Here is a 15,126-nt window from a genome sequence, read left to right as displayed (position 1 = left end):
GAAAGAAGATTGTTTCAAAAGGTCTACATACAACCGTGCTACCGCTCATTTGGTTGAAAGCGTAACTTAAACGTCCTGTTCCTAGAAATCTAGGTGTGTAAAACTTCAAATATTCTTGTTGCATACAACACAAACTAAAATGGTATTTGCCTAATCACTCATGGCGATCGTTAATTTAAGGAATCCCCATGACCGCCATATTTACCTCCTTCGATCGTTACTAGTTGCACGCGGTTTGTAAACTCGTCTCAGGTTTCCTCCCTTAATGTAAGAGTGTCTGACAAGTAATATGTTTAACCTCGCAAAATGCGGATTTTAGTAGGGGGGCTTTTGCCCAGTTAGAGAGAACTAATGTTTTGACAAAATGAAACCTATAACAAAAATTTTTCCAAATACATAACTTAGTAAGATAGTCCCGTAATTAATCTCTGTCTGAACAATAACAAAAAAGTCTTACATTCACAAACCTTATTCAGGTGCAAAAGAAGAAGTCACTTTAAGTGGTGATCGGTCAATACGGCCACGATTGCCACCGCCAAACTTACAGTGCATTCTGCTGACAAGCACTCCCTGGTGCTGTTATATACTTGTCTCCTAATCCTGTCTTTTTATCGATTTTTTTAAAATTGTCGCTTTTTTAAAATGGTAAGCTGTATACAACGATCACAGCATTTAAGATACTTAAAGCAACAGCTGGACGGCGAAGCGTCGTGAAGTCCTCCCATGTTTAAATCAAGACCGGACCACGATCAACGCAAAATATACACGTTTAATAAGCATCCAAAATCACCCTCAAACAGGTTTAATTAGTCTGAAATATGCTCTGGGCTATGTTAACTCGAGAACGCTTTCAAACGTAGCTTCAATTATGGCAAATCCGTGAAATCTATCGCTGCATTCACCTCTGGAGCCGAATTCATCCTTTGTGTTGACCCGTCACTATCACTGTTATAGACCCCGTTTTCAGTATACATTGATCCTATCCACTCATCAACGAGTCTGTCATTAATCATATCTTTATCGCGTCTTTTTTTTCTATCACTGTTATCATTACTATCTTTGGTCACATTAAATTCCGACATTAATTAAACAAAACTATGTCGCTCAACTATAGAAAAGTGCAAATAGGTTCCTTTCAAGGCATAACCTTAGTGTATGCTCCCTTAACGCGGTTTCTATGGCATTTGTTAACGATAAAGCCGATTAAAAGGTAACAGAAAGGTTTTCGAATAATACAAAATTGTAAGCATTTGATATCAGACGACGATAGTCCACCCCATGGCGAGCTAGCTAGCTCTCTTCGCTCCGCCAGTTTCCTTTTCGTATATAAAGAATCACTTAGATTTAACCACGAAGTCCCGCACTTTATCCTACGTCTATGCTTTCAAATTAACATTGTTTTAGCGCCAGAACCACAAAATGATTGATGCTTTTCAAAAAGGGATTCAAAGAGGAATCATTTTCTTCCAGCAAATTGAAGCGGATTCAGAAACAAAAAATAGCTTCTTTTTTTTTTAAAATTCTCCACTAAAAGCAGCTCCATTCAATTTGATATGTATCCTTAGCTTCGCAGCCCAAGCCTTGTTTTTGTCGTTTTTTTTGTTTTCTTCGTACATTGTAAGTTCCGTGCAAACCGCTGTTTCTCTTTAAGCATTATTTAACACTTGTAACTAAAGTCTGACGGAAACACCTGCATGCGCACAGCATCGAAGCGTGGGCACGTGGTCCTCTATTGAAAGAACTTTTTGCTTTGTTGAGTAGGAAGCGAGAACTTTTTTCGTACGAAAAAATTAATTTTGTCTACCTCTGTTATTGCGGGCTAAGTCTAAAATAATCCACTTATTCCAATGGAAATATGAAAACCTGATTTAGGAGATCATTTTCATTTTATCTAATATCGGTAAACTCAGGCATTTTCAATGACGCGCTTGATAGGTAATGACTATCTAAAGTAGGCTACTCCGAAACAATTTTGCCCTTTATTATTGGATCTTGTTAAGTTGTCGTCAACCACTCCTGCCTTCATTGGATATCTAGTGAGTAATGTATGTTGTTGAAAACGCAGCTAATACACCGTTATTCAAGCGAACCTTTCTCATTTAAGCACCTGCGTCACTGCTTATTATTGTGTTTATTGTGACCTTATGCCTTTCAAAAGCTTTCATGCCTTTCGCGTACCATAACATCAAGCGTGAAATTCTCTTGAAGAATATAAACAGTGATTCAGTTTCAAAACTTGCAAGTCGATTTACTTTGTAAAAAGTAAAATATCAGCCAGAAATGATCAAAATCATAAATACAACTTGAAAAGCAAGCTGCAAATTTTGCGTAATAAAAACAATAACCCTAAATCCCCAGAGTCCCTTTAAATGATATGAACTAAAGAAGACGTAAACAAACTTTCGCAGCGCCGCGAAAATTATCATTTTAAACAGAATTTAACTTTTCTTTACTTATCCAAATATTGTCAGTACTATTCATCTTTTGATCTGTTAAAACAGATCAAAGAACCGACACCTCTGTAACTGTTTCGCAAGTTTTATTAAACACGCTTTTTTAAACAAAGGCGTCTCATATCCGAAATAGCTTGAAAAGGAAGTAGCTGATCGAAACTGCGTGGTTACAGGTGACGCTAAATTTTCTATGAACACTTAATATCTGCGTCTTCGCGTTTTTGGCCATGCCAGTTGTCAAGTCTTTTGTCGTGAATACGCTGAATTGAGCCATTGCTCGGAAGTGCCAACCACCAATTGTCTTAAGTCTTATATAAAGAAGTAAACTGAGACGATTGATATTAGATTGTCTGCGCTTTCAGAAGTACTCCGGCTAGAAACGTTGCGATAGGAAATAATGACTGCAATAGGGTTCTGGTGTAGCTGTTTCCTATTCTCTGTAGTCATCTCTTGTGCGATGTCTGTTCCACCCAAAAGACTTCCAGGTATGAAGATTTTCAGATACGTTATTGTTATAATATTTGTCGATTTACGAGATTGTTCTCTGAACTTAGGTCAGTTAGTGAAAGACTAAAGAAAATTTCGAGAATGAATTTCAGGATCGAGACTTGTAATGTAGTCTTCAGTGTAGGTCGGGAGGTACATACACATTTGTCACAAAAAAACCTACAAGAGCGAATACAGCTTCTTTTGTGCAGAATTTGATAATTGGTTTTAACTTAGAATACTCTTCTACGCAACTTTGAAGACAAAGCTAATATCATCGATACCATCGATTCAGTAAATATAGTTTATACATTGTTTTTACTGTTTTGGCTTCTTGTAATTGTTGAAGGGGAGTCGTTCATTGTTTTTAATTTCATTTTTGTTTTAAGAACTATTTTTCGTTTGTTCAAACAAAAATGGTATTTTTAACGCAAAAGATTACCTCTTTTAGGCTAGAACCCAAATTGAAAGTTTCATAAACCCAGTTTATTTCGGCTCGTTATGAGAGAGAGTTATGATATCTGTTTGGAATCTTCTTCAAAACCATGAAATTGATTTAGTTTTCTACAAAATATATATTTCTAAAAAATTTAGGAGATTTTATGTGTTGAAAATAACGAATAAATGGTTAAACCTCTCATTCTTCTCGAAAACCACCTTTTGTTACCCGATGTATGTTAGGGTCGGTTTGTAAGCTAAAAAGATCTACATAGACGCTCTTGCATTAGCCAAAGTGTGAAGAGTCGATCAATTATTAACTCGCACTGAGGGAGTGTTTCTCATTTCTAAGAGGAGGGGAGACCCCCCACAAGATTAAACCAATTTTCTCAGAATAAAATTCTAAATTCACGAATAAGCGAGAGCAAAGACGCCCATGTAATGGAAAACAGTATTTCGTGCATACTGCGCCTTTTATATGCTTTCAAAGTTTCATCGCCATGTTGGCTCAGCATGCTGTGAACAACTAATGAAAATCATGGTTGAATATTCACGCAGTCTTTCATCCGGTAAAAAAAAAAAAAAGATTGAGGAACCCCATTAGCGGTGAGTAAAAACTGAGATGTAATCCTTTCTCTAAAAGAAAGCTTTATAGTTTTCTGTTTTGTGTATTTTGGTTGAAGGACAATCACTTCCATTTTACCAAAAACCATATCCAGAAGAGAACGAGGACTTGTATGGAAAAGGACTGGATAAGCCGCAATTTGATTCGCCAGACATCAAAAGGAATCAAGTCATACCCTCAGAATGTGCAACTTGCTGCCAGAACTTTTGGTAAGATATCAGATGCGATGAGGTTATCGTCATTCAGACCTTGATAGAAACCTTTCCTTTGTAAACCGCGACATGCGCATTCTGGTTGGACTCCCACCGCAGTGTATTGAAAAGCTTACAAGACCTGCTACAGGCCACCATATCCATGCCTTGTCACCAGATCATATTTGTTTATCTCTTGTGTCGTTATCGATCATTTGATGATAGACTGTGAAATAAACGATAGGGCACTCATGCGAACATGATAAAAGCCTTGGGAGGCAAATTTATGGCGAAATCATAACAACTGAAAATCAAACAACTGAAAGTAAGAATTTCATAAAATATGACGTAACCCTCCCCCAACACCTTGTCACAAAGCAATCACTAAGTAGCTTAAGTTTTGTGCAAACCAAAATACATGGATTTTTTCTTCCTTTTTTATTATTTAGGTGTTCGTATATCAACGAAAGATGCTTGTGCAGTGGTCGGTGGAATGTTGGCCCCTGATTATAAAATATTTTTTCCAATTGAATAAAGAATTATTTCAGGAGTTAAATATGTCATACTTCTGTCTGAATGAGCCCCTGTAATGGCAATCTCAGAAAGTTCCCCCTAATTTGAAATATTAAGCTGTATTTACATTTGCAAGATCGAGTGCCTTACCCGACGAAACACTTTCTTTGGATAGAAGCTTCTCAGCGGAACCTTCCCATAACAAAATTTTCCATAAGTTCTTCATAATCTAATTCCTTTGCTAGTACCCTTATCACCTTGTTCAAAAACCACAAACCTTTCTTTTTCCGGGGGACTTAATTTTTTTTCCATTTACTCTTACTCTGTATTGTTAATTCCCTTGTAAAGGAAAATTTGTTTTCAAAAATAAAGAAGTGTTCCTAAGACTGAAACTGGATGCATCTCCTATTGTTCTGAAACAGTGGAACAAATAAAACTGGTTCCCTATCCACGGAACAGTTTTCCTGGTCTCAGTGGTTTCCATTGAGTATTCATTTTAAGTGTCCATAAAAAATTGGCCAAGAAGTCTCCAATGAAACACCTTTAAATTATAGCAAGTTTAATATCCTCTCAACAACATACTGCCAAATTTTAAAACTCGCTGCTAGTGGAACAGGTTGGGAATCATGAGACTCTCTATTTATAGTTCTTGTTATCGAAGTGCATATAACGTTAGTGACGAAAACTAAAGCGACGGGAATCTGAAGTGATATTAGGAAAAGATAAACGTCTTTTATCTCCGAACGTCTGATTAAGCGGCAAGGCATTCAACACCAACGTGTGAACTCTTTTAATAACCTGCTGTTTGATAACAAAAATTGATTAGCACACGCTTAATTCTCCTGGAGTATTCCAAGGTCCATTTTGGATAGGAGTCGCTTTTTTTTCCTGCCACACGCAAAAACATTTTTGAAGCGCGAACATCTCTCTTTTTTAAGTTCTGACACTTAGAAAAAGGTCATATTAAGGTCAAGAAAGTATAGGAGGACAATCATGTGAAGTAAACAAATCTATCTAATTAACAGTTTCTAACCAAAATCACCTCAGTATTCATTTTACCAAATAAGCAGATCAGTTAACAACATCGGTTATCATGTACACAAAGTCTGCTGACGTTGTTTGGAGTTAAGGTGGGATTTAGATTCCTTTCCAGCGCCCTGATCAATGAAAATCAAATACTCTTTTGTCTGACTTTTATTGAATCGATCAGGCATCAAGAGAAGCAGTTATAATTCACAGCCACATAAAAGAAAGGGATAGAAATATAAGATGAGACTTGAAAACGAAACATTTGATAACTCGAGTAAATTAATCTCCTGAAGTAAAACATTTAGCAACCCACGGACAAGAGCAGATGACAAACAGCATGGTACCATAAAAGATTCAAAGGTTGTAGAAGGATTTACGAAGACGTGTCTACATTATCGTGCCAGTTTCCTCATACAACATTGCTAAACACTTTCTTGGGGCCCTTAAATCTTTAGAGTCACTTTCGACCATGAAAACCCTCAATATTCTAGCTGTGTTTTGTTTAATGGCACTGCTACACAACGCCATGGCCTTCCCTCGTTTATTGGGTAAAGGTAAAATTGAGCGTTTTGCTGAAGATACCGTTAAATAACTCCTTGTTTTTTTTTCCATCATGTCAAAATGACTTCTGTAGCAATGTTGTCGTATGTTAAGTGTTCAAGAATATAATGATTTTAATCAGGGTTTCATTCATCAGGTAAATATGATGAAGTGAGCGCTGATGAAACCAATATTCTGGAGAGCATACTGGATCAAAGGGGAACTGACTTCGGAGACATGGTCGATGAGAGCAACTTTGAGGACGATTACCTGAGAAGAAGGGAACCCATGCCCCTAAAATGTAGATGGTAAGGCAACAGCGTGTTTTACAAAATAGCCTACCATTTTTGGTATGAACTTGAAATGTGATAATGCAACGATCATTGTAAATTTACTTCATGAATTCAAAAGTTTTTGACCAATCTCACTGGACTTCAGACTCAGAGTAATATACTGTAGACTTTGACTCAATAATTGCGTGATTTCGAATAGCGGTACTGAATAGCAGTACTGAATAGCAGTACTGAATAGCAGCACTGAATAGCAGCACTGAATAGCAGTACTGAATAGCAGTACTGATGCAGGATGTCTAAGAGATAAAATGGGAGCAGTATTTAAATGGTGTCCTTATTTGAAAATCGTGTTTTCTGGTCCAGCTGAGAACATTCAGACTTTTATTAGTGTTGAGTATGTCTGAGAAATTGACTGAGGAAAATTGCCATGTCTGACAATTTTCAAAACAATTCGTAATTTACCTGAACTTAGGGAGAGTTCAGGACAAAAAAAAAAAGAAAAAAATGCCGGGTTCCTTCCATTTTGTCAATTAAGCCTAGAGAGATGTGTTCTTCATAAAACACTTTATCATTTCCTTCATTTTTTTGTCTCTCACCTCAAACAAAAAAGTAGCAGACATTTCAATCATACAATAAATGCTATCTCAAATTCAGGCGTCCACCTCCGAATATCAACCAATATTCACCAAACGTCTTCTTTTCCTTTTACTTGGACTGAACAATTATACAGACTAACGAATAAATTATGATAAACATGATCGTTGTTTAAACCTTAGCAAAATTTTTTGGGTTAATTAAAAGGTTCTCGAATAGGAAAAAATCCTTTGTCTCCTGACTTATCGTCTATTGTCTCCATGAAATTTGAGAGAATAATTTATGGACAAACTTTTCGAAAACTTAGCTCGTCTTCTATGCATTTTCATTTGAAAAAGGAAGTATTCAAATCGATAACAGGTGCGCGTAATGAAGGTTTGGCCCAAACTCGATAGGCTACCATGTTTGTTCGTGTCCTAAACCTTGTGTGCATAAGTCTAATTTTTGCCATTCGGCACTCTGGATAAGAGTTAAAATCGTGATTGAGGCGTCAAGGAAAAAGAAGTACACGTGACTTTCCTTTTCCGGAATTTTTCAAAGAAAAAAATGACCAGAACCATCTTCTGAATTCTGATGCTAAAAGGTAAACTCCAAGGTCGAATTCAGGTCAAAACTTCCAGCCATTCTGTGATCCACCGTGATTTAAATCCCCCCAAATCTGTTCCATTTTTTGATAGAGTGGCAATCGCTACTTCATTTATATTTTCAGTCCTTCCCGTTCCCCCCGCCTTCCTCATTTCCCATCCCAAGATTAGACGCGGCTGTACTCAGATGAATAGGACAATTTTAACTGACTGCCTCCTACAAAGTTTTTTTCCTTTGGTCCGTTATATCTCCTAGCTTTCCCACCTCGCTCACCCCTTGGCTAGACGCAGCTGTATTTAGAAGGCTGGGACAATTTAATTGATTGCCTCTTACAAAATTTGTTTTCTTGGTTATATATCTGCAGGTGCCTCGTTTTAAAAAGTGAAAAGGAATGCGCCGACAGATGCAGTCTGTAGTGTGTACTCTTCTCGTTACATCGTTTTGTCTCCACTGTTAGATTAACGTGCTTCTTAGAAGAACAACGCCGCAAAGGAAACGCAAAAATGCGTGTTAAACTGCTACTAAATCCACAGCGTTTTTTGGCATGCTTCTGCCCCTTTTTAATGTAAGAGAAATGCTCATTATAAGTTCCTTTGGTGATATGACTCCCCAATGATTTGGAGGAGACGTAACATGAAGTTGCTATAGCTCATCAATGGTGGTGCATTGGCAGCTCCTTATTGTGTGCTAAGAGAACGCAAGAGCCATTGCTTGAGTGAGAGTTTTTGAAGACGCAGAATTAAAATCAGCTTGAATTAAGAACTGTTAGTTACATTTTCTTCTTTTTTGATCGATTTTATCCCTTTTATCATTCTTTAGTCTAAAAATTTTTAGTTAAGGTGTGTTACTTCATTAATTGTTAATCTCGTATTGGAGTATTTTTCTTATGAGTCAATTTAAATAAAAGGGCAAGAAGCACATTTTAAACACGTAGTGAATGCATAAATGTATTTAATACTTACTTATTGGGTGATTAAACAACCATTGACTCAGTATCACTAAAAACAATGTTTGTTACGTCTTACTGTTTATTAATTGGTAATGGGAAACGAACATTGGACTGATTAATTAACCCATTTGTTATACGCTGAGGGGATGGCCACCACGTCTAAGGAGAGTTCTGTGACTCCAAACATCAAGTTCGCTTTATGATAGAAAAAGCACCATGCCATTATAAATCTTCATATTTTAATTACCCTGTCTTCGGTCGAAATTGAGCCATAGACAAGTCTCCTCTCTCCAAGGGATAGACCCGGCCGAATTACCTGGTTTCATATTCACAACTGAATTTCCACTCGGAACACTCCGCGGAGAAAATACCTCACAATAGATTAAAGTATAAGTCATGACGGACATATTGATTAGAAGTGTCACACTGATTAACTGATTTCGTGACGCAAAATAAATGTTTTGTTTCCTGCACAGTGTAGGAATCTATTCAAGTATCTTTGATATCAAGTTTTGTTATGTTCAAACGAACACAGCTAACACTTTCCTTACTTTATAGAAGGCTAAAAATTAAGGCTCTCATGAACGCATCCAAAAATGCACTTTGTCGGCAAAACGAAAAAAATGTGAAATCATAACTAGAAATCAAACGCCGCACGATAAAGATGAGCCTATTAATTTTTTTCACGGCGAAAATATCCACACGGTTTATTTAAAACTGGCCCGAAAAGTGCTATGAACCTGTGATAAATCTTTCATTATTCAGCTACTTTAGAGGAGAGAATCACACTGTCAGGCTTGAAATGAAACAGCCAGAGGGCTTAATAAAAAAAGGCTGATCGCATTCATCGACTGATTAAGGGGAAACAGAATCGATCTGTTTGAGGGTGGGGGTGGGGTGGGGGTGGGGGTGGGGGTGAGGGTGGGGTGATAGAATGATCGAGGTTCTAAAAGTAACATTTAAAATAAAAACAATGCGAAGCCGTAAGAAGTAGCAGATGACGGTGTAATCAATATGATTCTTCTTTTCCTGTTTCGTTTTATTATCTCTTTCATCCCTTCTTTTTATATGGCCCAACAAGAAAAAAAAACGTATCATTTTCCTATGACTACTTTTAAGATGCTTAAAACAGAATTGTGCTCGTTTCAGTGACTTTTTCAACCTATTGCTAACAACTACATTATGCCTGCTGGCTCCATACTGCATCCTTCACTTCTTACAGTTACACATGTAATCATAGGTAGCAATACACCTAATAAAAAAAGAAAAATGTATTAGGAGACAGTCAAGAGGATCACTCAAATCAAACGATAAACCCGTTGAATGTTTATACTGTGTGGTAGTCACATTCGCCGTGCCCCTCAAATCTATGCCCTTCGTGAAGCCTCTCGTGTTTTCCTGCATCATAAGACAAAGCAGAACTAAATTGTAAAGATTCTCCTCACCTGCGAATTTTACAGCACATCGAGCAGGGAACGGGAATGCGGGCACGCTTGAAAGGAGTATCGTTCATTCCTTCATGACTGGCCGACCTTAAACGCATCTCAAAAATTCCATCGTTGTTTTCGTGTCTGTCGGTGCTCCTGGGGATAACGTCTTCATCAGCGTTTTCGTAAGGGACCCTGTAGTTACGTTGAAAGGGACTTTTATTTTCTTCCACTGAGCTGTCGTAATTTCCATCGTATTCCAGCTCATCCCCCTCACTGCGAGCCCAGAATGGGTCTTTGTCTCCCACCAGTGCATCGCTGCGGTCGTTCTTGTTTGCATCAAATACCGTGTTGGCAAGTCGTTCTACAAAATTCAAAACGATCGATAAATTCTGATCTGGCTCTAAAAAATTATCTTCCACTCCGTCTGGCTTTACCTCTGCCCTTGATAGCCAGCTCCATGATGGGTTTGTTGAGTGGCTGGTTAGCTTCCAAGTTAGAAGCCAATTGTTGATTTTTGAGAACAACTGACTTCGATTAAAAATCGTTTTTAGAACGCGAAATTTGAAAAGAAAGATAACTTTTCTCATTATTCTTTTTCTCCAAAATCAATAACAGTGGACGAAGTATTTGAAAAGGAAAGGTAGAAGAAAAGCATCAAAAAAATTAAATGTAAACTCTTTTAAAAATAGTTCCACCAAATGGTGTCTAAGCGATTTGTCACAAGGCAAACATACCTATATTTGAACTAATGTCACGTACCATTCAGTGCACATCATCTAAAGGGTTATATGTTTTTGGAATCTGTTTGACTGAATTACTTTACATCGATGCCGAAAAAGGAGAAAAAATTTGACACAAAATATCGTTTACGAAGCGATATTTACAAGATTTTTTGTCAAAAATACTTACTGGCTGGAATATATGCGGTTCGTCCATGAACCCAGGAGATAACAAGAGCGGTCATTGCAACTGCCAATAAACGAGCCATGTTACTCTGAAACGGTGAGCAATAAAGCGCGCTATAATTCTTCCACATGTAAATCGTTATTGAGAGGTTTGAGTTGTCCAAACAGCATAAATACCTCGCTACGGACAGCTGGGAATGAAAGGCCCGCAGAGACTGATAATGATGCTTCATTAGTAGTTTTGAAACGTTTATTAGGAATAATTGAAGCATTCATGGTTTCCACGCTTGATAGGCAGCTGTAGGAAACCGTGCTGTCATTTCATGAACCAAAGAAACACGTACATTTCATTTTCACAATGATTTCGGGCCAGTTATGATAAATATTTAAAATAAAATTGTCATGAAAAAGAGAGAAGAAAAACCTTCTCTCGGGGAAAATGTTCTCTAGTGAAGTGAGGTAGCTTGTGTATAGCGTAAGAAACAACATCAAAGTGGACTTCTGTTTTCAGTTTCTGAACCTTTGTTTGACGCCGATTTAGACTGGCGTCCTGGGTACGATTATTTTTTACCTTTAGGTTTAGTACACGAAATAACCATATATTAGGACAAGTCTATCAGTTATCATTACGCGAATCAAAAAAATCATAAAAATTTTAAAAGTTGACATTTAACCTAAATTTGTATCTTATTGCCACGCAGTTAGTTTTTCTCAATTGCTGGTCTGTAGGCTAGTATCGTCCTCGGCTGAGAGATATACCTCAAGTTATATTCCTCGGTTTTCAAATATTTTTCAAAATTTGCTGATCTTTCACGTCACTGTCACGACCTTTACTAGTGATGATGTGTTGATTATCGTGAGGGAAAATTTGTTGTCGTTCACTGTCTCCCATTTCAAGTGTTTTAAGGTCATGAGTTAACCAGATCATCAGCTTCATATATCGCAAAGACGACTTCATTTACTCCATATACGAAGACTATTTTCTCCTTTTCAGCGAAAAAAAAGATCATTGCAATCAATGATAAGTGGGGCTCAGTGTTCATCAATTCGAGATCAGGCCTGCATGATATACTTAGCAAGCCTTTCTATTTCCGTACGGAGAAAAGGATTTGGAAACGCCACGCTCACCATGCACGCTAATAAAAGTGCAGTTCAGAATGGGCCATTTACAGTTGTTTACTTAGTTGCCAAGCCTTTGATCTGGAGTGGTGCTGAAGGTGACCTTGTTGTGATAGAGACCAGTATCTAGTAAGCATGATAACAAAGTAATTTACATTTGAAAAACAGAAATGCTTGTATCATAACAAGGTCACCCTTAGCCTTACTCCTGTTCAAAGGCTTGGCAAGGAGGAATTCTTTATTTTATTTTTCATGGCACAGAAAAGTAAAAGCACACAGTTGTTTGCCGTTAATAAGAGTCCAGCACATGATGCCGTTACCGCCTTAGGTTTATTGCCGCCAATAAGGAATTTTGGATCCGTTATATGACGCTTAGGGCAGATATGATTACTTATTTATTCTATGATAATCGGTCTGGCTATAGTGTGGTCATGTATGTTGAAGGAGATTTTTAAGGGTGCCATTTTGAAGCTATGTGCCCCATAAAGCCTTCTTGAATTTTTTTGACTCGGGGACGAAACAAAGACAAAGCCTACAAACAACCATCCTAGAATTCTAAGTTATGTTGCCGGTAAACTCAGCTTGGAAATCTTTCTGAATAATGGTCTGCCTGCAGGATAGGGTGACGTTTTTGTGAACAACCTTCATCAGCAGGCCATCATAATAAGCACTGGATAGGATAATTTGTAAGCTAGGTCCCATGGTGTAATGGTTAGCACTTTGGACTTTGAATCCAGCGATCCGAGTTCAAATCTCGGTGGGACCTCTGGGATGGACGAATCTTTTTTTAACGAGTTTTTGCTACGTGCTACTATGTGTGTAACCCAACTACATAAATCACTAAACACCCAGAGAGCCTCAGAAAAGTTTTTGAAATCAATCGAGGACGAAGGCTGATACATAGCTGAACAAGGCTCTCCGTCCATACTAGTTGTAACTCATCGTTTCTAATTTTTCAACTTCAAAGACCCGTCCTATACTAAGCTCCCATCATGATATTATATTCCTGGCACTAAACATCAAAATTTGAATTTATTAAGGAAAGGTTCAAAAGAGACAAAACAACAGAGATGTTAGTCGAAAGGTCCCACCGAGATTTGAACTCGGATCGCTGGATTCAAAGTCCAGAGTGCTAACCATTACACCATGGGACCCGAACCAATTAATTTCGTCACAACAGACGATATGATAAATACCTCAATGACAGAAATTCTTAGCTTCTATAGAATTAAAAACTGATTGCACTTTTCAAATTATTATTGATTTAATACATATTGCGTAATTGTAAGGATCATAAGTATCACTAGTATTGTCACTTTACCCATTCGTACCGTTTTGCCAGACGCTTCAGCGGCATAACATGCGAGTTGGCCGAGCGTTGGTTTGTGGCGAGACGCAATCGATCCCATACACTCATAGCAAGAGTATACAAGCCTGATATACCGCCAAAGTGTACCGAAATGGTATGATTAGGTATCTTAAATACCCAAATACAGTTTAAAAAAATTCGGCAATTTTCCAGTAGTTATGGTGATGAAATCTGTCAGGCGTCCATCAGGTGGCCCGCAAGAAAAGTAGAGCGAGTCAACAAACGGGGCCAAACGGAAACCGATTAGAGAAAATCCTAACATATTTTATCCCCCGAAACATTTAATCGTATATTTTCATATGAATCCTTTTTGAAAAGAAAATTTCAATCTAGCCAACAATTGTAGATCCTGATCAAATTATTGGATTCACAAATGACCTATTAACAACAGCGAAATAATTTGCGATCCAAGATTATTTGTGAAATCCAGAAAAAAGCTTGAAATTGCGCTAGCCGTCAGTTGGAGAGGGAGGCTTACTGGATGGAAAACATTTTAGCTCGCAAAATGCGCCACAGTACCCGAAAAGGTGGTAAAATTTTTGAGTTTTAAATAGAGAGCAAATTGAGAAATTGTGCGAAATTTAATCGATCGGTATGTAAGTAAATATTTCGAAACAAGTGGCCAAAATACCAGAAAATAACGTAACTAAGGGGAATAACAGATTCCTTCTTCGATGGTTTGGTACATGATACGCACGGACGAACGTTTTACTCATTGCTAGTATCTCGTGTTAAGCCATTTGATCATTTGTATCACTATCTTTAGCTAAAAGGGACGGATTTAAAAGAGCTGTACTGGGGGATCGTTTCTAAAATGAAAAGCTAAAAGTGTTGCTTTAATATAGAGTGGGAAAAGCTAAAAAAAGGATTTAACTTGTTTTTCAGTGTAGATAATCCCATAAAATGTCGAAATAGAAAGATAAAGAGGAAAAATGAAGCGAAACGCAACAGAGAAAAAGGGAGAAAATTTAGGTCCCACCGAGATTTGAACTCGGATCGCTGGATTCAGAGTCCAGAGTGCTAACCATTACACCATGGGACCACTGTTATCAAAAAGGAGAAAATTTAGTTATATATTCATGTTTTAAAATAAGTCCTTCTGATTAAGTAACTCAGCCTTACCACATTTAATTCTAAACTCTCTGGAATAAACATCTCAAAAAGTATCCAGAAACCTAGCTCTCCTTCTGATAGATATATTTTACTTTTACTTACCTTAGCTGATCTAATAAACTCGCTTTCGCGTACAGCTATTTATTAACTGTGATACCGCACCGATCGTGAATGGGTTATTGACCAAGCCATTACCGTAGTATTGTACTGAAAGAACTTATGACTATAAATCCAATTTTATTGTAGTGAAAAATTGAAATTTTTTAATATCTTAGATTTAAAAATACAAAATACTTTGGACTTGAAACAAAGATGATTCAGTCGATCTCGGATTTGCTGTCTTTGCTTCCTCTTTTCACCCATGCGAGGTCATCAAAACTCGTGAAATATTTTAACTTCAACCATCCTATGATGGCGATTGCTGAGAACTTAAGATAAAAACAATATTAACGTTGTGCTGAAGGGTTTGAGATGTTTGAACCCGCTCCAATGAG

General features: G+C 37.4%; 1 protein-coding gene, 1 long non-coding RNA gene and 3 other non-coding genes across 5 annotated transcripts; 2 read left to right on the top strand and 3 right to left on the bottom strand.

Moving 5' to 3' along the window:
* The first annotated feature begins 6,093 nt into the window (after nt 1-6,093).
* Nucleotides 6,094-8,562, top strand: LOC136282120 (uncharacterized). Its single transcript, XR_010718105.1, has 3 exons — nt 6,094-6,289; nt 6,433-6,583; nt 8,112-8,562. It is a non-coding gene; the product is annotated as an uncharacterized lncRNA (long non-coding RNA).
* A 1,146-nt stretch (nt 8,563-9,708) lies between these two features.
* Nucleotides 9,709-11,204, bottom strand: LOC131786158 (uncharacterized). Its single transcript, XM_059103171.2, has 3 exons — nt 11,036-11,204; nt 10,142-10,487; nt 9,709-9,948 (listed from the first exon to the last, which is right to left on the bottom strand). The coding sequence occupies exons 1-3, from the start codon at nt 11,160-11,162 to the stop codon at nt 9,906-9,908; spliced, it is 516 nt and encodes a 171-aa protein (XP_058959154.1). The 5' UTR covers nt 11,163-11,204; the 3' UTR covers nt 9,709-9,905.
* Nucleotides 11,205-12,844: 1,640 nt separating this feature from the next.
* Nucleotides 12,845-12,916, top strand: Trnaq-uug (transfer RNA glutamine (anticodon UUG)). Its single transcript has one exon. It is a non-coding gene; the product is annotated as a tRNA-Gln (tRNA).
* A 316-nt stretch (nt 12,917-13,232) lies between these two features.
* On the bottom strand, nt 13,233-13,304 carry Trnaq-uug (transfer RNA glutamine (anticodon UUG)). Its single transcript has one exon. It is a non-coding gene; the product is annotated as a tRNA-Gln (tRNA).
* A 1,185-nt stretch (nt 13,305-14,489) lies between these two features.
* Trnaq-cug (transfer RNA glutamine (anticodon CUG)) lies at nt 14,490-14,561 on the bottom strand. Its single transcript has one exon. It is a non-coding gene; the product is annotated as a tRNA-Gln (tRNA).
* Nucleotides 14,562-15,126: the final 565 nt, after the last annotated feature.

Source organism: Pocillopora verrucosa, chromosome 1 (genome assembly GCF_036669915.1).
Source record: "Pocillopora verrucosa isolate sample1 chromosome 1, ASM3666991v2, whole genome shotgun sequence".
Lineage (NCBI taxonomy): Eukaryota > Metazoa > Cnidaria > Anthozoa > Scleractinia > Pocilloporidae > Pocillopora > Pocillopora verrucosa.
This window is presented reverse-complemented; position numbering and strand designations above follow the sequence as displayed.